The sequence below is a fragment of the Thunnus albacares genome, chromosome 12 (assembly GCF_914725855.1).
Source record: "Thunnus albacares chromosome 12, fThuAlb1.1, whole genome shotgun sequence".
In the NCBI taxonomy this organism is placed as follows: domain Eukaryota; kingdom Metazoa; phylum Chordata; class Actinopteri; order Scombriformes; family Scombridae; genus Thunnus; species Thunnus albacares.
The window spans coordinates 4811111-4838222 of record NC_058117.1 but is presented as its reverse complement, the minus strand read 5'-3'; the positions used below and the strand labels follow the sequence as shown (position 1 = coordinate 4838222).

At 38.1% G+C, this 27112-nt stretch overlaps 1 protein-coding gene across 2 annotated transcripts in view; it reads left to right on the top strand.

Moving 5' to 3' along the window:
- The window catches only part of brinp2 (bone morphogenetic protein/retinoic acid inducible neural-specific 2), a 192713-nt gene that overhangs the window by 125132 nt on the left and 40469 nt on the right, over nucleotides 1–27112 (top strand). For both annotated transcript variants that reach the window (XM_044367724.1, XM_044367725.1), the window contains one exon: nucleotides 11881–12117. In XM_044367724.1, the coding sequence (XP_044223659.1) occupies nucleotides 11881–12117 (237 nt within the window). The remainder of the gene's footprint in view (nucleotides 1–11880; nucleotides 12118–27112) is intronic.

Genomic DNA, 27112 nt, shown 5'->3' with positions numbered 1-27112 from the left:
ACCAATTAGCCTGATGGGTTCCATTTAACTACAATTTCAGAACTCTAAAGCTGGCAGACCAGTTGAGAGAAATTGGGTCTTGCAAGTTGTTTCTAGTCTTTGCAGTTCTAAATGAAGTCTGTATTTAGGTGTCTAGTCTCTAAAGAACAATTATGATAGAAACACATGGATGCGGGTGAAACATGTATTTGTGGAGGAGGATGTTTTAAAGTATGGTATCATTAACTCTTCCTAATAATGCCATGGGAAGTGTTTTCTTGGATCGAATGTTGGCCTCCTGGCAGGAAGTACTTTTCAGTAATTCCTACATTTGAACCTCTCCATTGTAACAGGATGAAACACTTTAACTACACAGTCTCTCTTTGTTTTAGCCTCTGCACCGCTGATAAAGCATAAAAGAAAAAAAAATTGTATTATGTTTATAGGACATAAAAATGTTACATCATGTAGTAGTGATAGAGTAGAAACTCTAAAGCTATGTGCTGTACATTCTCTAGGCAAGATAAAAAAATCTCTTTGTATTTTCTATTCCCTGAGTACTCCAACACACCACTGTTCTTACTCTTTCTGATCTCTAACTCTGATTGCCTGTGTTGTTGTGTACTGTACCTTAGAGGCTTTATCTGGGTGTTTGTGTGTGTGCATATGTGCTTCTGTGAGATGAAGACCACTGCTTTGCCGACAGTGGCTACCCCTCTCTCATCATTAATGGTTGACAAAAACAGCCTGACTTTAGCCATGAGTTAGAGTGATGCTTTGAAGTGGAGTTACAATCATTATTATTTTCATTGAATGTTTTTGCAAGTCTTTTTGCCTTTGAAATTAAACCTCTTTGGTTATTAGTTGCGCAGCTCCATTGTGTATACTAATGTGTGTGTGGGTGGTGTCCTTGAGTATGAGTGTGGCATCAACGCATCAAGAGTCCAGGAACATTACCAGATCTATCCAAAAATCAATGCATAAATTGGGTTATGTTAGGTTTTAGTTAATAATCTCCACTCACGAAGCCAAAGGTAGTGATCCCACTCTCACCACAGTGCGCCATGTGAGCAACTACAACAACCCATTGGTTTTACAAAATAATTTCTTTCTTCAGAGTAACTCTGGTTTATCAGAACTTCATATACAATATCATATTTTTTGGGGGGGATGTTGGCCGTCATCCCTTTTGGTAACATTGTACTCACTGATGAGTTTGTGAGCTTCTGGAATGTGGCAACAGTGCTTAAAAGCAATTTGACAGAACCCCTCCTGAGTTACAGAAAGTTATTTGGAAGAAAAAAAATGAGGCAAACAGTGAAGTCATTACACAGACAGTACTTTGTGAAGATCCATCATAGTTTACAGACTGACTTCTTGGTTTTACTTTGACCTAAGGTACTTGCTGTAGTTGAAACTGACATTTCGGGTGAATGTTGCGTTTTACCTCCAAATAATGTGGTTTAGAAAATGAAATGCCCATCCAACACCCTAACCTCCACACCCACCTTACTACATAAATGTCATACCACTTCTTGCATTGGCACTGAACGTTAGCATTACACATGCATCTTGAGGTGCAGAATTGCAATATACATATAATTCATAGGAATACTAGGCCGATAAAAGCCTGCCTACAGATATCAAGCTGAAACAGTAAGCATTGTTCCACTTGTGGCTAGAAAGAACAAAACCCACTTTGTAAGTTCACCACACCTTGGCCTTCCTCCTGTACTGGCAGGCGAACAACTGCCACTTTAGTCCTTCTCTGACACTTAGAAGGTCTTTCAGGGGTTCCAGCGCACTGAACTGGTGCCAGAAAACAGAGGCAGACAGTTTATTTGTAGCCATGAATCTATCCTCAAAGGACATTCACAACAACCGCTGTTATTTAGATAACTTGGCTATAACCTTGTCCACCATTCACTCCCTGTTCTTAACCTCTTTTTCCATATTTTTCTGGAGAGTCTTTAGAATTTTCAAGACACCAGTCTTCTCCTGCAAACACTAGCTTTAAGGTAACATAGTCCTTGTACCTCCTATTGACTTATTATGATCGGAATGCCCTCAGTTCATGGTAGCTGTCACACCAAATCACAGTGTCACTTGAGTACTAAACCTCTGCATGTTGAGTAAAGGCGCCATAAAAAAAAATTCAAAAAACTGTTCAGATCTTGACCATGACCATCGCACAAGCCACTGAATACAAAAGGCTATCCCTGGAAATGAAACCCTCTCCACCTTCACAAACTCATAAAATGAAATAAATACAATGTGTGTAGCACACACAGTCATAGTCTTAGTCTTGAGCAATAACCAGCAAACCAAAACACCTCCCTTCCATTCTTTTCCCATCTGTCCAAGATCCTGGTGACAGAAATAAACTGTAAGTGTCTAACATACATTATGTCCCCGGAACATAATAGGCTTGCCTGATGTATCATGGAGTCAGACTCTCTCAGTGCATTACCCTGAAAGGATTTTATAATGAAAGCAATAAAATGAATCTGCAAGCCCCACATTTTTAGTCAGAAATGACACCATTGCCTGCTGATAGCTGCATGGTGGCCTTCTCAGTGGGACTCCAGGAAAACCTCTAACAAATTCTCCTCCAAAGCACCCCGAACATGGCTTTAGAACTCTGATGGAATTTCATCAATTGCGGGAACAGTGCCTAGGGGCACACGCTGTATGACACTTTTGAGTTCCTGCATGGTGAGAGGTCTGTCAAGTGCCTCCCTCTGCTCAGTCCCAGGTCTGGGCAGTCACTGAAACAAATTCTCAGCACCCCACCTGTCATTTCAGCCGATCATATAATGCTGCATAGAAAATTGTTTGCCAATTCCTAATCTGTACCTTTTTTGATGACATCACAGCCCTAAATGGCCATTTAAAGAGAGTCAGAGATATAAAGAGGCTGAGGGAGATGAGAGGGAGAGTCCAGGTGCCAGATGAAACTTCATCCTTTGAAAAAGTAGTTGTGGCTATGGAGGCATTTTGCCCTTTTAACTGAAACACCTATAGAATCTAACTTCCTCAACACAAAACAGGCCTCATCTATTGCCACCTTACTGCCCTGAATTTCGCATACATCCACCATGTTGTTGAATCTTTGTGACAGAACACAAAACTATCACAAGAGAGCACAAGACAACCCAGCTGAGGAAAATGTGCATCTCATTCTTTGCGACAAGTCTGCAGAAAATTCAAGTGACAGATGGAAACCTCACAAGTAAGAATGAAAAAGACAGGCAGGCATAAAGAAAGGCATATAGAGAGGCAGTGCGAGGGTGCATGATACAGCAGCATCTGCGCCAGACCATGTACTGTACTGTATATTAAAGCTGGGTCACTGCCAAAGCCTGGGGCGCTGAGAGCGAGAACACAGTCCAAGGGTACCAATACCATCTCGTCTACAGCCAAGAGTGCATTCCAATGTAGTGGACAAGGCACTCACCAAAGCAGAGACTTAAAGAGAACACACTTGGATATCAAAACACATACACTGGGACAGACAGCGATAAAAGAGGGGTGGTGATCATAGGGGAGGCTTAAGAGCTTCAAATTGCCCAAAATGAAAAGTTTGGTCTCTGCTGGAGATTGAGAGATAGAAGAGATAGAAACAGAGGGAACCATGTGTCTGCTATTTCTGGTCTACTGGGGGGATCTAAATTTGTGGCTGGATCGAAGCAAACCCTCATGGGTAATGACCCTAAAAGTTTTCCTGAAATACTTGGTGGGAGCTGGGAAAAGATGACTTAAAAATAGGGGAGAAAAGAAGACAGATGAAACAGAGTTATGCCAATTTTTTTCAGTCATAATCTTTAAAATTATTTCTTTTTTTGGGGTGGGTTCATCAGAAGGCAAGTTCAACTCAGTTACTCAGTCCACTTGACTTTTTCTGTATGGAATTAAACTTGGTAGCACTTGCAGTATGTAGGAGTGATGATTGATTGATTCATTGAGTGACTAAATGATTGTCTTAATACTCCCTCCAAAAAGAAGTATGTAATTAATAAAATGACTCTAATGTTAGATGAATTATTATCTAACTTTGACTGGGCAATAAATCAAAATGGAATACAAAGGAAGGTACCGATTTGGAGGCATAATAATGAGTGAAAAGAAGCTGATTCAGAAATTTTTTTGTGTTACCCTTCTTAATCATCATGCCCTCCTAACTACAGCATTTCTTGTGATATTCAGAATAGACTCTTGTTTGAGAGGTTTATGAGCATTAGCTTAAAGATGTCCTGTGGAGTTTTCATTTAAACAAACAAAAGTTTTGTTTACATTCATTGTTTCTCACCAATACACATTGTGTATATGCTTGAGGTAAATATTTTAAAATCCTGCATTGTTTACATCGTACTAGCTTGCACTCTTCTTCTTCACTGCCTCTGTTGGTGCATGGAAGCATTGTTTGGCATGTTACTGCCACCAAATGTCGATGAGCAGAATACCGTGAAACCAACAGAGTGGTTAAAAATTCCACAGGGTACCTTTAATTTTGCTGACCATTGTGTGATTATATGTCATAATAATAGTAATTTTATTGATATGGCACTTTTTAAGCATAAGCACAAAATGCTCTCCAGATTAAAAACTATTTACAGAGTTTAAAAAAATCAAAAACCCATGTAAGCAACCTGTTATGACATACAAGAAATAGGAACATTAGAGCAAATATATCAAAGAGCACTCAGCTCATACATAAAACAGGTGAAAGTGTTGGTGCAAATCAAAAGAAATAAGTTCATATAAAGCAAATAGAATTCCAGAAAAGAACAAGCCTTGAATATAAAACAGTGCAAGTGCAAAATATATAGAAGTGCATATAAAAATACTAAAATAATGACACCAGATAAAAGCACAACTAAAATTACAATGACAATAGAATTAAATAAAACACCATAAAACATAACAATATAAAAAGGAAATATAAAAGTGATGCGATAATATAAAGGGAAAACATTAAGTGTAAGCCATTTTGTAAAAGTGAGTTTTGAGGAGGCATTCAGAAGCTGCAGTGGGGTCTCCCAATCTCACACTGAGGGGAAAGCTGTTCCAAGGGACCATCACCGAAAATGTACAGTCACCCTTGGTTTTCAGTGTGATCGGTGTAACAGTTTTTGATCAGCAGATCTTAGAGGCCTGTCTGGGCGGTAAGGGGTTAAAAGTTATTTAATATAATCTGGAGCCAAATTATGAATAGCCTTGTAGGTAATTAATAAAATTTTAAAATTTATTTTAAAATTCATGTAAATTTCAACTCTCAGATGGGGCTGTGAGATATGAAGATATCGTGTGACGATAGAAAAACTGTCTATCATTTCATATTATGCTCTATCATTTATATCATTGTGTCACAAATCACACTCTTTACAGCAATATTTTGCGTCATTTGGAGTCTGTCCATCTTTTGCACAGATTACATATGTAAATTACTTGGTAACACTTTCTATGAAGCCCATGTCTATAATGCATTATAATCGGTTTATAACACTGTATAATTATAGTTATAAGCACTCATAAATATTCATAATGCTTTATAACAATAATCATAACACATAATAATCATAACAAATGATGAAGCATTTTATAATGACTTATAAGGTCAAATATCATAATACTTCATAAATGCTGGTCACTCACTGACATTTTTTTTTTTGCAAGGATCATAGTGTATTATAATTCTCATAGTTGTGAGACATTATAATAATTTTATAATGAATTATAATCACAGTTATAATACATTATAATGTGATTATAAGTTACTCTCAGTGATCATTGGGTGCACAGATGGCTACGATAACCAGTCAGCCAAAGAATGAAACTGTTGTCCAAGGGCCCGCATGTCTACTCATTGTGGTCATGGCCCTAACCCTCTCTAGAGGACACGCACTTGCACCAATGTTTTGTGTATTGTTGTTGTATAGTGTATACAACAACAATACACAAAACATTGTAAAATTAATTCATATGTTTAACAGACATTATGAAATTGAGTACTCCAATCTGACACAACTTCAATAAAATAATGTTAAAACAGGAATGTGTATCATGCATGACCAATTTGCCCTAGTGGCCAAACGTGATACTGCACCTAAAAATCCCCTGCAACCCAAAAAACATTTTCTTCATATACCACCATTACATTAAAAGAATCATCGGTAAAACTGATGACAGGACACCATGCACTATGCAGAGAGACACAAGTGCCATCATGAAGTCCAGTATCCAGTCTTATAATACATCCATGGTTTTTCACCAGCAACATGCTCATGCTAATGCTAGCACAAGATACAAACAAAACTGGGACCCTTTCATCAAAACATTGCTCCACAGTGCTGCTAGTGGTCAGACACTCCACATGGTACCTCTAATCTGAATATACGTTTTACAAATAATAATTTACTGAACTAATTATAATCCAACTACAATACAACAACTACAAAAAACCTAAGTTTTTAAGTGACACTCCCTGTCATTGTTTTCAAGTAAACCTCCTGATTCCACTGTAAACATAATATTTTAAATTCTTCTGGAAAAATAAATGTCAGGGTATAAATACATGGGCAGAGTAAAATGTAACTGAATTAATTAAAAACGACATGGTGGCAAATGTGAAAATAAGGCTGGCAAGGCTCTAAGTTTTTGTAAATTTCATATATAAAGAACACTTTCACCCAGTGATGTGCACACTTGATTGCGTGTTTGGTGAAAAGGCTTTCTTTTTTTGCTTCCATTCAAATATTCAAGGATATGACTCCTTTTCAGCTAATCTCCCTTTCAGAGCTTATGTGTATCTGACAATTCAGAAAGAGTCATACTGAAGGCCTCTTTCAAGCTAAATAAGCCTGCCATATTATTCCCACCTCAGTGACATTCATCAAGGCTTAATTGCATCTTTAAGGCCTTGTGTGGCTTTAAATGTTATGAAATGCCAAACGGGGGATAATAGTCATCTTAGACATATTATGTGACATATTGAAATGTGCATTTTCATTCATTTTGGATAAGCAGGTGTGAATTGCATGATGAACAAGATGGCCACTTTGCTGAATACTAATATACTGCTGCAATTATGACATGTGTGTCAAAGGTGAAAAGCAGCAAGGTGGGAGGAAGAGGAGACGCTGACGAGTGTTCACCCTGCCTGACAGCCATGCTGAATAAATTGTGCCCATTTTCCTTCTCCCCTTTTATTATGTTCTGTATAAAAATTCAATTAAGTTTTCAGGATACACAGAACAGATTTTCTCTTTTACAATTTCTGACTGCACAATTACTCCCATAACAACTGGGGCTACTGTATTGTTCCCATATAATCAGGCAGGTGAAAGGTTGAAACTCACTTTGGAGGACACAACCAAAGCCAATCCACAAGTGAGTTGCAAAATCTTTCACTCTCATGTGAAGTTGTTCATCATTATACCACAGTATTGTAAACTAGAGGGGAAAGTCAGTGTAAATCTTGTACTAGTTTAAATTGTGTAAAGAGGTATTCTATCATCATGGAGGGAGTATTGGTGGAAGATAATAGTGTTTAGAATCCAATGCGAATTAAGTTACACTGCAATAAACAGTTGGTGGTTCTGATATTTTACATCTAAGGACCAAATCCTTAAACAAATAACATGATATTCAGATGTGTTTTTCCATGAGCTGATGGGTGACTATGTATTCAGGCCTTACTGTACAGACAGCCACATAGAACAGACAACGCTGATTGTGCAGTTACAGATGTTAAGTCAAGTATAGCGTTCATCCAGTCAGAAGCTACGTAATGTTTTCAAACTTGTGACATATAAAACAGAACGTGTTACTTTAGACTTAAACCATTCTTTCAGGTAAATTACCTTACACAATTTTCACTACACAACCATCACATGTAAGGGAACAGCATCACCAATGAACACTGTGCTGGACAGCTTACATACTGTATGTAGCTGCAAGACAGAGTCAAACTGCACCCACTAACCACCAATGGTCAAAAAGCATCCATACTGGGAGACTCATCTGGACATAATCTGGTGCACATGTACAGTAAATAATGACAGTTACATATATATGGACAAAACAATATTACTAACAAAGCTTCATTTAGATTTACATAAACGTGTTCTCACTGGTCACAGAAGACGGCTCATCTACAGTGAGGAGGTGTTTTTGTTATAAATGTTTAGTGAGAAGCAGTCAATCACAGTGTCATTGTGCATTACCCACTGCTTCCACCCTTGCTTGTGTTAATGGAACAACAATTTAATCCTTTTTAAGACACCTCAGCTACACCTGAGGTTCAGGGCTTACAACATAAATCATATCAGGCAACACTTAGGATACAGCTATATTTTCTGACAAGATTTCAGCCATCAATCTTTGTTTATGTTTTAATATAAATTAACCATGTTAGATTAGCTTGTAACTTTTAGGCAAAAGTTTAAAAAAAAAAGAAAGGTGTGCAGAGAAAGAAAAACAAAATCAAGGATAGTGCAGATTCAGAGCACCAAAACAGTAGAAAACAGAATGATATGACTCTTTAATAGCATAACTGCTACCTGTGCTATAGCAAAAAGGAGAAAAGTCCTTTCCAACCCAGACCTGTCCACAAGATAATTACCACATCTATTTTCCAAATGTGACAGAGTGATCGTAACTTAAAGGTAGAAAGAACAAAAGAAGTAGAAAGACAGATCAACAAACAGTGAGCTAGCTGGAAGAGAGACAGAGAAAGTGGGATAGTGATTGGTGATGGGAAGAGTGTTATTTAGCTGTCTCCCAAACTGAAGAAACCCCTGCCAGATTTGCAACTGGTACACACACAAACCTCAAAGCACCTGCCAAAGCATGGAAGAGGAAAAATGTGACTAATTACATCTCTTTCCAAACCATTGAAAGTGTAAATACCAAAGAAGAGACATACATATTCATAGCAGGGCACAGCGGGATTGACTTGGCTGTTGAACATCATCCAGAATTGGATTGTGAAGTCAGGAGAGAGGAAGGTTCTGACACAACAAATTGATGATTATTAGATAGACAGACAGACTGGGAGATAGACATGGACCAACAGACAGATTAAGAGAAGCGGCATTAACACCACACAGCAGTCTTATGAAAGTCTGCTCTGTGGTTTCCAAGAGATGATGATGCACTTTTAAGATGACACGGCGGCTTTTGATTTTGTTTAATAGGCTGTGCAGTGATGAAACCTTGGCTTCGCAATTAGCACAGTGCTATGTTTTTTAATTTCATTTAAATAATGAAAGCAGTGAAATTGAGACTGTGATGCTACCTTGTAGTTTAAGGACATGAAAAAGGACAGCGTTAGCCACAGCTTGAGCATTCATTTGTGATGTCTCTGTGGGTGAGGGGTCCTTTAATTAGTACATCATGAATCATATATCGAACAAAATAACAAACAAAATAACAAAATCCATTTTAGTAAAAAACAGTAACTTTTAACCATTTCTTTAATTATATTGCAAGTTCTAAAAGTGGAGCTCAAATTGCAAGTCAAGAGTTTTATTTGTAGGTTTAATGGCTCTTTCAATAGGTCAGTGCCACCGACAGCTGTGAAACTTTGCAAGTAGACCTTTTTCACAGCAAGAATTTCGACAAATTTTGCAAAGCACAGGTGTCACTAATAACATTAATAATGGCTCTGTTCTATTCAAGTGTCGCAGTCAGCCATGACAGCGTGACAGTAAGCCAGCATTCACAATACCAGGACCATGAAACTGAATGTCTTCTGTGAAAAAGGCCTGTTGCCTGAAGTAGGTTGTTCAACTCGGATTTCAGTGAGTCCACTGTATGAATATGTCAAGTGTTGTAACTTACTGTTATACCATTAAGAAGTGTAATGTGTGGATAAATGCATGTTACCGCGCTAAGTTGGTCATGCATGATGAAATAGTGAGCTAGTTACTGTCCTTAAATAAACTGCTGACTGTTTGTTGTGTGCTGGGCCTGAGCCGACCGTGGCTAACCAACTGTATGACTGACTGGTACGTACATCGTATTCTGTTTTTATCCACACAATGAATGGCAGCACAGGAATAAAAGCAAGCTACCCCTCCAACATTCCTCCGTATGATTTAACACAAACAGCTGAGCAATGGGGCTGCTAAGTAACTCTATATACCTTAGTTTTTATTGGAAGCCCATTTATCAGAAGGAAAAAACAAGACCTAAATTTGCTATTTTTAAAAACAGTTTGCTACTAGTTGTCTATATTTGCGACAAACAGCCATGGTACCAATTGAACAGAAGCTAGATGTAGCTGTTAGTTGCTACCATTGTATGGTGTGTGCCTGTGTGTGTTTTGGTGGGACAGCTCTGACAAAAAAAAGTAACTTCAGTTCTCGCTATTAGTTTCTTCCATCTTCTGTCCAGTTTGTCTGGGAGCGTTCATGAATCAGAATCATTACAGCGTGAGGATAAGTGCAGATTTTTCGCTCAAGTTGAAGCATCGAAAAGAATATAAGTAATCGCAATGTCTAAAATTCACACAGCTATCAGTCTAAACACATCTTAAAAACAGCTGATATAGCATGACTTTCTATGCTGCATGTCACTTTGGAAGGAAAAAAAGTAATCACAAAAGCAAGAAACATTTCTGTAACAGACATAGACAGGAAAAACAATGCAGTGTTTCTGTCTTGCATTTCTTCCTGCAGATTAAATATGCATTGATCATGAAAACAAATCCTGAATCAACATCCATCATCTTCATATTATTGCATTAGGTATGCTTTTAAAGAAAGGAAATGGGGGGGGGGGGGGGAGAAAGTTTAATGGTTTTTCTCCCTGTTGTTGAAAAAAAAGTTCCAGCAATCCTCTAATACTCTGATGATGATTTGGGAGTCTCTATTACACAGCAGGAAGAAGAAATAAAGAAACCTGCAGAAAGGAAACAGCCTGTACATGACAGGTTGGAACAGCAGGTTGTTTATGGTGGCTGCAGACTAGGTGACAGTTGCTACTGATAGCTCCCAAAACTGCTAAAATATGCCCCTGGGCAGACTTCTAAACTTACTCTATATACACATTCAGCACCTGCTGCAAGAGCTGCCAGTGACTATGATACGAGCAGAGCTGCTTCAGAGAAAACAAGCTTTTTTCTTGTCCCTGGGATAATTCCACCACACATATATGTCGTTGAAGTCTCTTCACCGCAGTGCAGAGAGCAATTTGCAACACGGTTAAGTGACTGTTCTTTTGAGGCAAGAGCCCCACACAATAGAGCCAGCCAGCTGACAAGCTGTTGTCTTTGCATGTGGTGTTTCTATTGGCCTCAGGAATGATAAAACATGCGATTAGTGTCAGTATCTTTATGCAATATTCCACAGTGGTACACAGGCTGTGCTGCAGAGGAGCATTTCAATGGCTTATATTCTGATGTATATATTGGAGCATGAATTAGGGCTGTCACTTTGGTGTCACAGACTGCATACACGACATAATTGAAAATCATGTTTTATGTTTAAAAATGTAGGTCCATTCGAGAAGTATTCAGTCGCAATTTGTGAAAAGATGCTTTTTAAAACAGGAAGAATCCATCCAACAGCAGTGATTCCAAGCTGCTAAAGCTACAATGATTGTTACTTTTAAGGCAATATAACCCCTGATATGTCAATGTTTATTGTCCTCTGAAAAATGGCAGAAGTACAAATGCTATGTTAAGAATGTTATCAATGTATCAAAAAATTCCTTGATTTTATGTGCAAAGGCTAGAGGTGTAACGTCACATATTCAACATTTTTTCTACCGTCCCTACTGAAATAACATGTAAAAGCATATGGCACCAGCTTGTGAACAGACCACATTATTATGAAAATGAAGAAATAACTCACCATGTGTTTTTTTTTTTTTGTTTTCTTTTGTTTTTTTTTACAGGTTTGCAAGATGTCCTCCCAGAGTTCCTGCGTGGGCGTTTTGTGGAGGCGGCCCTCAGCTATGTGGCGTGCAACTCGGAGGGCGAGTTGCTCTGCCGCAACAACGACTGCTGGTGCCGGTGCTCTCCACGTTTCCCAGAATGCAACTGTCCCTTCGCTGACATCAAGGTCATGGAGGAGAACCTGGAGAAGAGCAAAGACGCCTGGAGCAGCTTCAACCAAGAATTCATGGAATCAGGTATGGGCTGGGATGGTTGATATGGTGCTGATGTTTTGTATGAAGTGGTGGCAGAAGGCTAAAGACGTTTCAACTAACATCCGATGATAACGTGTGGGTAGGTATAACTATTTGAAAGCCTGCTGCTAATGAGGTTGTAGACATAAAGGTGTTTAGGTTTAATGTGTAGTGTTTCACATAACATCTCATTCTGTCTTATTCAGTATAGTGGAGTGACTATTTAAGGCATGATGCGAAATGTGTGTAGACAACTTCAATTCCCCTTCTGCTTGAAAAGGGCGACTGTGGCTCAGGAGGTAGAACAGGTCGTCCACTAATCAGAAGATGGGTGGTTCGATCTTTGACTCCTCCTGTCCAGTTTGAAACCAGAGGGAGGAAAAGTTTCTCTGTGCTCACCTAAAATCTGAGTTTAAGGCGTGTACATATGAGCATGATTTGTAACAGCACAAATAGTTTGAAAACCAATCATGGTCCAGTATACAACTAACTTGATGTAGAAACTGGTTCTTGTATTAATTTGCTGTTCTTGGTATTAACACTGGATTGCACAGAAGTAAGAAATTCTCCAATCCAAAATGTAGCGGCTTTAAAAAGGTTCAGGGTGTCTTGTGTGAATGAGCGGTATGGAGCAGCTTGAACCTAGATTAATATACTGAGCAAAACCACTAAGAGGCATTTCATCAAAGAAGAGAAGTTCCTTGATGAATTGGGCTGAGAGTGGCACCTTGCTGAGAGTGTTGATAAAATATTTGGACCAGCAACACAGTGAAATCCAGACACTGTCAGTAATCCAAACAAGAGCAAAGAACCCTGAAGAAATTTAAACTGTCCGTCAGAACAAATGAGCTGATAAATTGTTCTGACACAGTCTAAAACCTCTTAAATACCAGACGACATGAAATCCTCACATTTGACAGCCTTCACGTTTTTAATGCACATTTAGTTTGCATGGTTATTGAAATTAACTGTAAAGTCTCATAAGATTTTTTTTGTGTGTTTTAACCTTGGAAATAAGCTTTCATTTTTAATGAAGCCCTTTCCGTTACCAGTTACACTGAAAAACAAAAAAATCTTTATTCCTTTGAAACAACTCATAAATAAGTTCTGGTTTGAGGTATTGAGGCTTTATCTCCATATCACACGATGCTCAATTAAAGAAATGCCATTATTATTACATGACAGGGTTTTTATTTGGGCTCAGTGTTGAGACGGGCTGAAGATGTACTGACTGTGCTGCAGTAAATAAGAGAGATTAGCTCTAGGCATCTGGACAGGGACTGTTTCGCATAAGACTGTTCAGTTCCAGTTCCAGATGTAGCAGGTGGGACGGTGATGATTTATAGCTCCAAGCTGGATGGAGTTTATTCTCAGTAACACTCTGTTTACACAGCATGTACCTGTGAAGAGTTGTTTTAGTTATCTTCATAATCACTCATGATGTTTACTGAGTGCAGTCATTGATAATATTAGATAACCTACGTAAGTTACAGCACAGTTGCTGCTTCCTCATAAAGACACATTATATGAAAACCTGATATATGAGCTTCTAGCTGTATGTTACATGTTTTATGTTGCACAGTCTATTCCCAATTAGGGCTAAGGGACATTGTCTTATGAGTCCATCAGGCAGCTGTTTATTGGCTCTCTTTTTATTGGGATGCTTTGTCAAGTAATCTCTAAATGAGCTAGCACCTTAAACCAAATGTCCCTTATTGCAACACATCTCTGACATGCAACATTTTTGTGTTGTGTACAACTTTTAAGACCATGTAACTTTTGCTGAACAATGGCCACAAGTTACAATTATGGTATAGAATAGAGACATAAAATCAGCGAACTGACACAGTTCTGTTACTCAGTTATAAAGCAATGTCTAAAGCTAAAGACATTAGCAAACATTAGCTAACATTAGCTAATGGGTCGTACCAGTCCAAGTAAGGCAGCAGCAGCAAAACACTTGAGTGTATTGAACTGAGTAAAAGTGCATTTGACTGTTTATGAAGTCAACTTCTCATTTGTAGGAGGAAGCCAGTGTTTTTTTTTCTTTTTTCTTTTAAAGGTTACATAATGTCTTTGACGGATTATTCCATAATATCTCCAACTTGGATCTTATTTTGGTAATGTTAAACTGTAATGAAAACTAAATGGTAATAACATTTTACTTCCTACTTTAATAGCTGAGATCTGGGAATGTAGTTTGTTTGAGTTAGAATGTTAGCATGTAGCTAGGCGTAGTCGTCTGCATACAGTTTTACTGTGAAAAGAAGGTTATGAGCAACATTTCAGGTGGGCCCTCTTTGGTTTTGACTTAATCTTACCAAACTGTTGGCTTGTTTACAACCTGGTTGATCTTCTGATGGCTTATGTTTCTTGCCATTTTGGACTTCATCATAGCCATCTTCCAAAATCTCAGAAAGGCCAGATTACCAACAGGGCAACTGCCCCAAGTCAAGTTTTAACACTGTTATTGTTGTATTTTACCTCATATTGTGTGTTGAGTGGGGAGTCGATTGGGGCACATCAACATATTTTTCCCCCAGAGCCCCATAACTGGTTAATCCAATTACTCCAATTGATGGCCAAAACTTTGAGAATAAAACTTGTGTTGTAACCAATGTCATGCTTTAAAGCAAAAGTAAAACCTAAACACTAATTCTCTCATGTTAAAAAACAACACAACAGTTATCCACCATTTAAGACAATACATTATTGTCTAATATAACCCTTTGTTGTCTAATAATAGAAATATGAGAAGCAATAGTAGCTGTTCAGTAGCAGTGCTATTCGTAGTAATATATACTGGCAGAAGAGGAATAACAAGGATAATTGCTATAATGAAAACCATCATTTAAGAGTAAGGCATCTGAATTAATGAAGAAAAATTGTGGAGGCCTTTTCCTCCTTATATGTAGTTAAGGAAATAAGTATGACTCATCTCTACTGAGATAAGCTGTCTCATAAAAGTTAATAATTATAGAAAAGTTGAACGGGAATTCAATATTTTCTCAACTTATTCATTCTCTAAGAACACAAGACTTTGCTTTACATTATAAGTTAGCACAACTTGTGTTGATGTGTTTTCAGCTTAGACTTTAAAACGTATGCATTATTAGATGTAACATCGCAATGTGTGACAAAGCTTATGACTGGGATGAGAAATAAGAAAGTTGAGTCTTAGCATGCTCAGCCAAAGTGACGGAGGCCCCATCAGGTGTACAATCTCACTCTTGTTAAATTGATTTCTACCAAGCTGGGCTGCTGTATCAAAACTATTCACCGCAGAAAGCGAGACACAGGTGTGTGATGTAATGGCAGCACTGATGCAGAACAATTCAGGCGTCACTTCCTAAATTCACAGGAGACCCCCTCACCTCTTTTTCTTTTTCTTTTTTTCTTTGCTACATCTCTACACACCGCCAGCTTACTTCTTAATGACTTGGAAGGTGTAGGCAGGATTTAATTGGAGTCAGGTTTCTGGCAGCTTTTCTAGAACTTTGTGGGTGCGTTGTGCTTCTCTGCAAAGCTCAGGTGATTGTGTGTGTGCGCGCTGCCATTTATTTGGAAATTGCTTAGTGAGTGACATTACGGCAGTAAACAGCATTTCTGTGCATTCACTTAGCCTCATTTTGACAGCACCTGACTTTGCAAAGCTGCTTTTTTTTCCCGCTGCATATTAAATCTTTATAAAGATGCACTGACAGTATTGAAAAGAGAGGAGGAAGGACTTGTAATTGCGAGGCTTTCCTTGTTCCGCTGACGTTATGGTTTTTGTCAGGAGCTTAACTTTTTGCTGTTTGTCATAAAAAAAATGAGTCCTTTAGTACTTTTTGAGACTTGTGTGTTTGAGTAATGAGCTAAAAATATCATGGAAGGCTCCACGGTTAGCCGCACGCACACAAGGACAGACACACAGGCATATACTGTACACCCACAGGCATTTATCCAGGGGATCATCAAAGTTTTATCCAATTTTAGGGAACACACACAGTGTACTTACACATTCACACACGTACACACACCTCACACAAGGCAAGTTGAGATAAAAAATGAATGCAGAGAGATGAGAGGAGGGTAATCTACATGGCAAATATTGTTTGACTTTCAGAGCCCCCCCCCCCCCTCCCTCTCTCTTAGCATCTCTTAGCCCCTCTCTTGCATCTTTTCTCTTTCACTCAGTCTTATACACACACACACGCTTTCACACACAATGGGTTTTGGCTTCTGGGGGTGCCTGGGAAGTTGGGCTGAATCTCGTCTGCTGGGATGGGCTGATAAATTTATTGTGGCGAGGGGAAAACAACTGGGAGGATTGCGTGTGTGAGATTGTTTGCGTGTGTGTGTGTGTGTGAGATTGTACATGAGTGTGTCAGAGAGACAGAAGGAGGACAAGAAAGAGACAGAATGGTCTTGTGTGTCTGTGTGCAAGAGGAAAGAGGAAAATAATACCCTCAAACCTCAGCCACTCACCATTCCCCAGCTAAAGATCCAAAGCTGTCTTGATAGCTAGCTACACACACACACACACACACGTATACACACACATACACATCACAAGAGCTCTCTGCTCTGAGGTTCTTCATTCTTTTTCTTGTTGGATAGATCTCGTGTGCAGTTTTGGAGGCAAGATGTCCCGGGAAGGTGTGAATAAGTTGTGTCTGGAACATCACACCTTTGGAAATTGAAATTGGAAAACACAGCCAGCTTCAAGGCTTAGCACAAGATTGCCTGATACCTGGTTCTATACGGTGCATGTATAAAATTGCAGTGCCACATTCCTAATTCGGAGTGCTGTAATTTCTATCCCCAGCTGTCACAGACTTCAATTTTCTTTTAGTATCTTACATTCACAGAATGCAGCTACGGTACAGAGTCAACATTTTCCTAATGTAGTGATGAGGAGTTTCGGTATATTGCATGTTCTTTAACAGACTGAATATGAATGTACTTCACTTTATGTCTCAACTATTTGAAACAAAGGCACTCTCAACTCAAACACTTACTCTTTTCAAAGAATAAGGCTGGCATTACTTCCTCAGGTGCCCCTGGTTTCAGAAGTAAATTTTTCCCATAGACAACATTATGTAACTCACAGTTGGAGCTCTTCTCCCCGCTTAAATGATCAGCATAAAAGATGAACAACAGCGTTAAAATATCTGGTTCTTTGAGAAAAAGTCAAAGGTATAAGCCTGTGTACATAAAAACTTTGGGGTTGGAGTAAACTACAAGTCCCAAGATGCATTTTGGCAATCTGCAGCGTAAATCAGTTTACCTTTCATTTCTGGTCCACTTTTGAGTGAATTCAGAAACAATGGCCCCGTGTTTTGTTTAAAACTGTAACAACTAAATGTTTTGAGTTTATTACCACTCTGATCCTTGTCTCTGACTGGCTTCTTCTCCATAGCAACAGTGGCCGAGGCTCATGGGTATTGTAGTATTTTGTGCCATCCACCAAAATGATGGACAAAACATGATTTCTCAGAAACGAAGTTGAAATAATTGAAACTGACAATCATGACATAAACCTATAAGATTGTTAGATTATCCTGGTGCTTCCTATGTTTCTATGTTAAGTAAATATGAAATGGGAATACAGAATGGGGAAAAATAGGTCCAGAACCAGCGGCTCCTCCTACATTGCAACTCCATTTACAACAAATCCCATGAAAAGGCCAAAACCAACAATACGTTAGTTTGTATCTCAGTGAATTTTGACGTCCAATTCCATCAAGTCCTACTGAGGCAAACATTTTTAGAAATTAGTCACAAATGTATAGTTGAAAATTGTTTTTGCATCTGTTGGGGTCTATTTTTCAGCTGTGGATTAGTACACGTGGTGCTCTAGTAAGTATTTTGTTGTATGCATGGATTGACTCAAAATAAGCTACAGTGCCCATTTTTATGATGATGAAGCAACCAAAGCAAGACATTTTTCAACTTTTACTTTCAAGTAAGTATGTAATAGGTGAGTGACATAGTTAAAAAGAAAACAAAATGATTAATTCACATTTACATTCAGTCAGCAGTATAGAATGGCCCATTACTCTACTAGAAAGGCATCACTATGACTGATCTGCCACATCCAGACCTCATTGCTGAGTCTGTAACATTGGCTTTAGAAGTTAATTAACCAAGCTGAGCCAACACAGGTGACACATCGTTACACTGACTCAAAGGTTGAGGTGCCATATTTAAGAGCCAATCTTATAATGGAATTCTCGTAGGGGTTAGAATTACCACATCAATAGAATGTTCCACACAGCAAGCAAACCATAAGGCTGAATCTTTGGTATATTACTTCAGCTGATGTGAGCATTGAGTCCTCGGTCACTAAACATCTTGCAGAGGGTGAGGAAAGGGTGTAACTAACTAATGAGGTCACTCATACATGAAACATAAGACGAAGCTTCTCGGTAATTGAGATTCAATTCCCTGCTCCAAGGGTGGGCAGGAGGCAATGTTAACTCCCCACTGAGAGAAAAACAGAGTGAGGAAAGAGGAAAAATCCCTTTTAAAAAATGTGACTTTCATTTTCTGCTATATTCAGTTCATGTTCATCAGAGGTAGGACTGATGCATTAATGTAAAATTTTAACTATCAGAGTGATGTTTGATCAGTCAGGTGTGTTACTGTAAGTCTTACCTGAGATATTTTACTGTCATTGAATTTGAAAAGACAGAATTTTTCAGTTCAGTTCTTTAGATTTCTGTGTTGGGAGTTAGTGAGCACGACTGCCCTATTGCAGACTATTTTACAGAGTTTTTTAAGATTATAAACAGTCTATTAAGGCAGTCATTTGGTTCTTTTCATGTTCAAATGTATATGAATGAACTTCCAAACTTACGATATTGTCATGCAGATAAAGGATAAGGCTGGCGTATTCAATATTTTCACAAAATACAATTAAAAGACCAAAGCCAACAATGAACTGATCCTCCAGATAATATGCCTACAGAGCTTATTCCTCTGTGCTACTGAGCTGAGCTTGAATTAAAAACACATCAATGAGCCACACTGACTGACTGCAAAAACACAGACTGATGTAGAAATCATTTGGATGGACATTTTAATCCTGGAGTCAATGTTGATTTTGATTATGAATATAAATTATATAAGCTAATAGTCATTCCATTGGTGAGAAAGTGAAGTATCCATAGAACGACTGGATGGATTGCCATAAAATTTGATACATACATTCATGTTGTTGTACGATGACCTTTCAGCTAGTGGTTGGTCATCATGAGGTTGAAATTTCAATTTGTCCTATATTTTGAAAAACTTCATACATTTCCATCAGCCCCTGCAGAACTGTGCGTTTAGTGGTAATTCACATGTTAGCAACTGTTAGCATGCTAACACAAAACTATGATATCAAACCTGGTAAACATTACCTGGTCAGCACTGAGTATGTCAAGACAGCCACTAGAATACCAACCATTACCTTTTTTACATTTACTTTCCAATGACTGGCTTGTAAACACCCTTTCAACCTCAACTTTCACTCATCTCACAATTTGGTTGTCTTTACGGTGAGCAATACAGCCTCACAGGGCTGCTAGCGTGGCTGTAGACTCAAGAAACAAGAAAAGCAAGAAAAGCTTTACAGCAGCTGCACGTTGTGTACGTCTATTCATTAAAATACTATAAATGAAACACGTTATATATAGACGTGACATGACGTTCATGTCTTTAATTTCACCATTGTGAGAAGCTGCTATACGTGCTGTATCACAATCCTCAGCACCAGTTGCGCAGTGTTAATTGGATGTACTTTGCCTCTTTTTAATGCCTGTGTTCAGTGAAGACACAGATTGTTAATGTCACCATTAAACCTGCAAGCCAGACCTAGAGGCAAAGTATGACATTGACTTTAGCAAACAAAGTCCAACGCAGTCACACTGTTTTTGACTCGCATACACAGAGGTCAAATCCAATCTGGCAGAGTGCACATATACTGTAGAGCGTGGATTCTTATGAAGAGACTTTCACAATATAGCTACATGATACTGATATATAGCTAAAAGAAAATATGACTCTAATTCCACAGATAGAGAGACACCTTTACATTATTCTAAATTATAACGTTTGGATATTCCACAGAACACAATGTGTTTCACTTTTTAATGAAAAAATAGTCCCTACGAAATTCCATTAATCTCCATTGTACTGGGTGGAAAGAGAAATCTCAGAGATGCATTTCTCAATACCAAAACCTTCCTAATAGCTAGATGTCACTAAAGGTAAGTGAGAAAATATGAGAAAACAAGATTTGACATAAAATTGTATATAAACACTTTCACCACTGCACAAAGTGATGATTGTACTTTGCTTATGTTCCCCTTGCTGAGCAGTACATTTGGATCACTGACAGACAGCACTATCTAACCATTATCTCCTTGTTACAACTGGCAGCCGTATATCATAAACAAACCCATCAATCCTGATCATAAATGTTTACATCTCCCTCTCTCTCTCAGTACACATCTTCTAATGGTTTCCTCAACTTCTCTGTTCCGCATCGTATTACTCGTCTAGTATTTCTCTGATGCAGTACAAATTGTCTAATTGTCTCTCTTCCTACATTATGTTAATTAAAAAACATCCCTGCAAGCTAGCAGGCATCCCTTTGATACTTGGTACCACCTACAAATAGTCTTGGCATGGATTTCACTCAACAATATCAGGACCCTGCTGCTTTGAATCTCTGCCCATTTACACTTTTATTGCCGTCATAAAGCATGCTGTCTCACCGTGTAGATGTAGCACATGCACTTCCTGGATTTGTCAAAACAACAAAAGGAAGGAGGGATTATTTTAGTCCCAGAGATGGATTTCGCCTCAGCTCAGGGTTTGGCAACACTTCCCCTAACTTCTCATTTCATTTCCCTCATTTCACAGGAGGACTGGATTTGGCACTGGCAATCATCTTTGCTGCCTCTTTCTGTCTTTGTTTTTCCCTTTGTCTTTTATTATCTCGTGCCCTCTGTCTGTCTGTACTTATTTCTTTCTTTTTTACATTAAGAATCCCAAACCCAATCTGTGTTCTGGCATGCTTTTGTTGTAGCTGTTGTCATCATCGATGTCATAGTCTCTATTGAATGTAAGCAAATATAAGCATGTGCTAACACTCTGGATTAAGGGTTTCATTAGAGTCCAGTGTGCTCATCTTGGCAGACTCTGAAGCACAGAAGCCTTTACATTATGGCATTGTTTAGAAACCCATTGTCATTGAAACTCATGTTATTTCATAATTCATACATATCAATCCCAAAGATATTTATTCATCTGGATAAACCATTTGGATGATATTAAACCAGGCATCACTCCCCTGACATGTTTTTATATAATATTTTGTTCATTATTTTATTAACCTTTAAAAAAAGCATAATATAAACAGAAAAAAACATAGTAAGCATTTTAGTTTTAGTGAGGCAAACAGACAGAACAGGATTATTAGGGATTAATGGAAGTTCTAAAAATTCTAATCTGTAATGTAAGAAGCAGGGATAAACATAAGAAGTTGGTAGAAAAAAAATACATTTTAAACTCACTTTGTACCATAGGCTACTGTGATCTGCCGCACCTCAAGAGGAAATGTCTGTTTTAACAGCATTTTTTAACAGACAACACAGTGCCAACACAATGTCAGGAAATAGTGTTCACAGATCTGAGTTGTATTTGACAATCAGCTCTAGTGACAATGAGATGCAGATTAATTAGAGAAAGAGTTCAATGATTCCAAGCCTTAAAATTAATTGGTTAAAATTGCTTCTACTCAGTATTCTGGTATCACAAAGGCAACTAGAGTCTTTTCAAATGACCATGTCATTTGCCAAAGCAGTAAAGGGTCCATCTTGCTTTGAAAACAGACTTGTGTGTGTCCTTCCATGTTGGTCAAAGATAGATCAAAATGTAGACACAAAACCTTAATTTGCACTCACTAAAACAAGGTTACCAACTGCTTTACAAAAAAAAGATCAGGATTTGATTGTTGAAACAGGGCCAGTAATAAATCAAATCTGAACTTGGCAATCCAAATAGAGAGAAAGCAAAATTTTAAGAAGTATCAGTGAGTGTTATACACTACTTCTAATGAGCCCAAGAATAATGAACTAATTCTGAGGACCTCAGAAGGGCGACATCACTATTAATGACATCTCCCTCATCCAGACATGAGAAGAAATCTGACATTTAGGACATTGTTTTCCATTTAGGAAATTTGCCAGTTATTATTAACCTTACTTATATAGGGGGACCATCTTTATACAGAGGGACCACCAGAACCAATTTTCAAACACTGGAGGCAAACACTGGGGGAAGTATTGGAAAGATTAAATATTCATTCTCTTCTCTGTTTTTCTCTTCTCTTGTTCTCTCGTCTGTGCTGATATTGTTGTGAAGCACTTTGTAACCTGTATTATAAAAGGTGTTATATAATAAAGTTTTACTTACTAACTTACTTACTTGAAATATGCTCTTTAGACATAAGAAGAAGGATCCAACTTTTCCTCACCTATCAAGTTCCTGACATCTCTGGCCCCTCAGGGCCTCAAGTTCAAAGTCCGCAGTGAAAGGCTGCAGAGATAAAGAATATAATTGCTATTTGCAAGAAGAGCCCCTATGCAATCATTCTTAAACAAATGGCCAGTGGCAGCAAAATGTCTGTCTAAAGCTGAACAGATATCATTTTGACCTAAGTCTAAATAATCATCTAATTTAATACTTGGAGGTAAAGAGGTGGTGGCTTAATTTTTACTGGAATTGACTGCCTTCCAGAGTATGGTCAAGTCTCAGTAGGAACTTGTAAGTTCAAATAATTTTCACACTTGGCAGCTCTGCATTTAGTCTTTAAACACCTAAATGCTAAATAACACTGGGTTGGGTCCCCTGTGTGTCTTCCTCAGGCTGTATTCTACTTCAAGTCAGGAGTAAACCGAAACTTTTTAAAAGTTGAGTGCTTGTTTACAATGAAAGAAGGTACCTTGAGAATTGGATCACGGCTTGATATCTCAGAAGTGTAATAAAATATCACTGCGATATGAATCATTCAGGAAGGCTTCTTTCTTAAGGTCTTTCATGTATTTTTTCTTTCATGAGTCAGTAGTTGATTTTGTATTGTTATCAGCCTCAAGCCTAGGGGTACCTGGGCTTGTAGCTGTTTTGCTACACAGTCCTGGATGGTTGCGGAGCAGTAAGGAACAGACAAATTCATCAGTGTGTGCCCAACTCAGGCACCATCATTATTCTGCTTTATCAAAACCACAATCCATTTCAAGGATATTCTTCAAACTCAATATCATCGTCATTAACCAAGACACATTTCTGTATTAAAAACAAACATACATGCCCTTTAACTGATACTGTCCTCTATATCTTCAGTTATTGCTTACAATTAAAATCATATTCCAGTCACATAATGTGCATCTCACTTAACAGTCAAACTGGCCTTAACTCCTAAGCAGTATGGTTTTCTGACTGAAAATAAGTTGTTTCAACTACCAGCATCTTGACAGTGGAATGCATACAGACGGGTGACAAATTAAAGTAAAAAACATTACAGGCCTGAATGCTTGACCCCTACAGTGAGGGGGTCCGCTGGCTCTGTTATGCTGTGGCTATGCTGTGTTTGCTGGCATATTTTGGGTCCAATTGTCCCCTTAGAGTGAAGGGTCACTGCAAATCAATACAAAGTTGTTCTGAGCAATCACCTTTATCCTATGATGAAACATTTCTATCCTGATGGAAGTGGTCTCTTCCAGGATGACAATGTCCCAATTCACAGAGCACAAGGGCTCACTGAACGGTTTGATGAGTATGAAAATGATATGAATCATATGCTATGACCTTCACAGTCACCAGATCTCAACCCAATTGAACACCTATGAGATTGAGATCTGACTGAATGCGAACCAAGCTAACATCCGAGTGACCATTTCCCACAAATGCATTAGTACAAACACCGATACACTCATGCACACATATTTCAAACATTAAGTCTACTCTAATGGATTTCATGAAGCCTTCACTGAAGGTCAGGCTCACCCCATCATGATGTTATTCTGATACTGAATGGTAAAGGATTAGGTGTCTTCTATTGTCAGGCTTGAATGACTGAGATCACAAAGGAATACCATCTATTGCTGACTGAAAGGGAGAAACTCAGATGAGTTTTTATATATATATATATACACACACAAGTGAGAGGGTGTATTGAATGGTAACATAATTTAATTTTCAGGGTTTTTGCCAGGGTTTGATTATATTATAATAGGCCTTATCATTATCAAAATAAAGACATTTCTTTTCTTCATTAACAATGTAACAGCCTTGTCGAACAGTGTGTGAGTTTGTTAAGTAAGCCACTTTCTCTTTTAAGAATGTTTGGTCAATGTCATGTTTTGGGAACGTTAAAGTTGTCCCCTTCCTCACATTTAGCTGTCAACCTTTGTCTAGTGGGATCAGCAATGTTGTAGCCAAATGGTGTGGCATTGACTTGTTGACTTATTAATGGAGGGGATTCCATCAATTCTGTGATTAATAACTTATGTATTTCTTGCTGGCCATATTATGATTATTACTGATACTTATAAAATTATATAATATCATTATATCATATATTTAACTAATATAACTTAAATGCTAACACACGCCTAGAGTGGCTGCTCAAAGAAGAGAGGCTTGTCATATAATGTTCTGACATGTCTGTTTTGCTTCCATGCTAGTTTCAGACGATGGTAAGTGCAAAGCAATGGCTGCTTTGTGTTCTATATGAAAAATTCACAAACAAAGTAATCAATTGGTGTTGTATTAGCACATATTACAAACAAGTCAGAGTAGAGCAATAAGATTGCTTTTTTGCATTACCCCTGCACAAAAAGTCAAAAGACAATGGTAACAGGCAGATATGTTGAGGGTGAGGGAGAAAGTGCTGACTTTTCACCTGCTGCCCTGACACGCTCTCCTGCCTCTGTATCAAATACTCTGGCACAGAGCCAGCACACTCTGCTACAGACAGCTCCAGCCCAACAGCAACAAAAACTGAAAAACAAAAAGCTGAATTTTTCTGGGTGATGGTGATGTGCTGCTCTCATCCTGCCCATCACAGAAACACTACTGGAAGTTGTGGCTCACTTTGGCAAAAGTACATGCCTTTTTCATGATTATGGTCCCTGCTAAGTGTGTGTGGCATCTGCTGGTCCTTTATAGTACTGTACTGAGCAGAGTCTGGGGTGGATCAGTTTAATGATGATGACAAAGCAGTTCCAGCAACTCAGTACTCCTGACTCCTGAGGGATGTGTCCACTGTGGATTTCAGTATAACAATTATTTGTAAAAAGTTTTCTTAACTCACAAGTCTGCCTATAGGCTCCTGATAGGGAGCCAGACCTCTGGAAAGCAGTATTGCAATATTGTTAGTGCAAAGAGAGCAAACACTGGTCACAATCTCACCTTTGGCCACAGTCATGCTCACCTCATATGTATTGATACTTCTGATACATTCTCCCATGAGACGGACATCTGAAAACATACACTGTTCTTGTTCTTGTTCTTGTTCTTCAAAGATAGTTCTGGTACTAGTTCTTATTAAAACTTTGGTCTTATTCTGGTATTTTTGGCCATAATTCCTACTGTATCTGTCTAATACTATCTGGGTTAATTGCTGAGGTTAATTACTTGGAATGCAGCAACATCTCTAAAAACAAGCCAAAAAACATGAGCGGTAGGATGATCAGACAGAATTTGAGCAAACCTCCACATAAGACAAACTTATTTGAAAGAAAAAATAAGTGCAAAATTATGATAAGATTATTACCCGAACTGTCCATTGTAAACATCCACCACAGTTTAACAAATGACTTACTGGTTAGACTTTGAGCTACCTTACTTGGCTCTGAGTAGACAGTTTGCCTTTGAAATAAAGAATTAATAATAACTTATTTATATAGCACCTTTAAAAACAGAATTGCAAAGTGCTTCACAAATAATACAAAATAATAAAAACCCCACTCCCATAACAGAAGAAACACAAACAACAAAAAAGATAAAAACTGTCAAAAAACAATAACAAAACAAATCAAAAAAGAGATAAAGTTAATGCAGAAAAGCAAGTTTTCTGGGTTTTTAATAGCGATTTAAAAGAAGTCAGTGAGGTTGCAAGACACATTTCAACAGGAAGACTATTCCAGTTTTGGGGCCCTGATGGCAAAAGCACAGTCTCCTTTAGTTTTAAATGTGGATCGGGGGATTGTTAGCAAAGTTTTGTTACGAGATCTGAGGTTGCATGCAGGTAGATAGGGACACAAAAGTTCACAGATGAATGCTGTAGTGAGACTATTCAGTGCTTTAAAATGAGTAATGAGTAAAACCTTAAAATAAATCCTGACATTTACTGGAAGCCAGTGCAAAGAGGCTAAAATGGGGGTTATGTGATCTTTTTTGTTTTATCCAGTTTACAGTCTGGCTGCAGCATTTTGTATAACTTGAAGGCGTGAACGTGCTTTACTGTTTAGGCAGGTAGAGAGTGAATTACAATAATCAGTTCTTGAGAAAATCAATACATGAATAACTTTCTCAAAGTCAGAGAATGATAGGAATGATCTGATTTTTAAACCATTCAAAGTTGATAAAAACAGGACTGAACTACCTTATTGACATGATGATCTAAAGTTAAATTGGAATCAACGATGACTCCTAAATTCCTGGCATTAGGCTTAACAGGAGGCACTAGGTTAACAAATATGTCATTGAAATCTAATGTGTCTAATGACACAAATAAGATAATAAGACAAATAAGACATTTTTCTTCATTGAATTTGAGGAAGTTATTTGACATCCAGTGTTTGATATCCCTCTCAACAGTCTCTCAAGAAGTCAGACTGTTGGGGGATCCTGGTTTTACAGACACATAAGGTTGTGTGTCATCGACATAGCGATGGAAAGAGATCTTATGATTGTGTTATAATTTGCCAAGTGGAAGCATGTAAATACAGAATAGAAG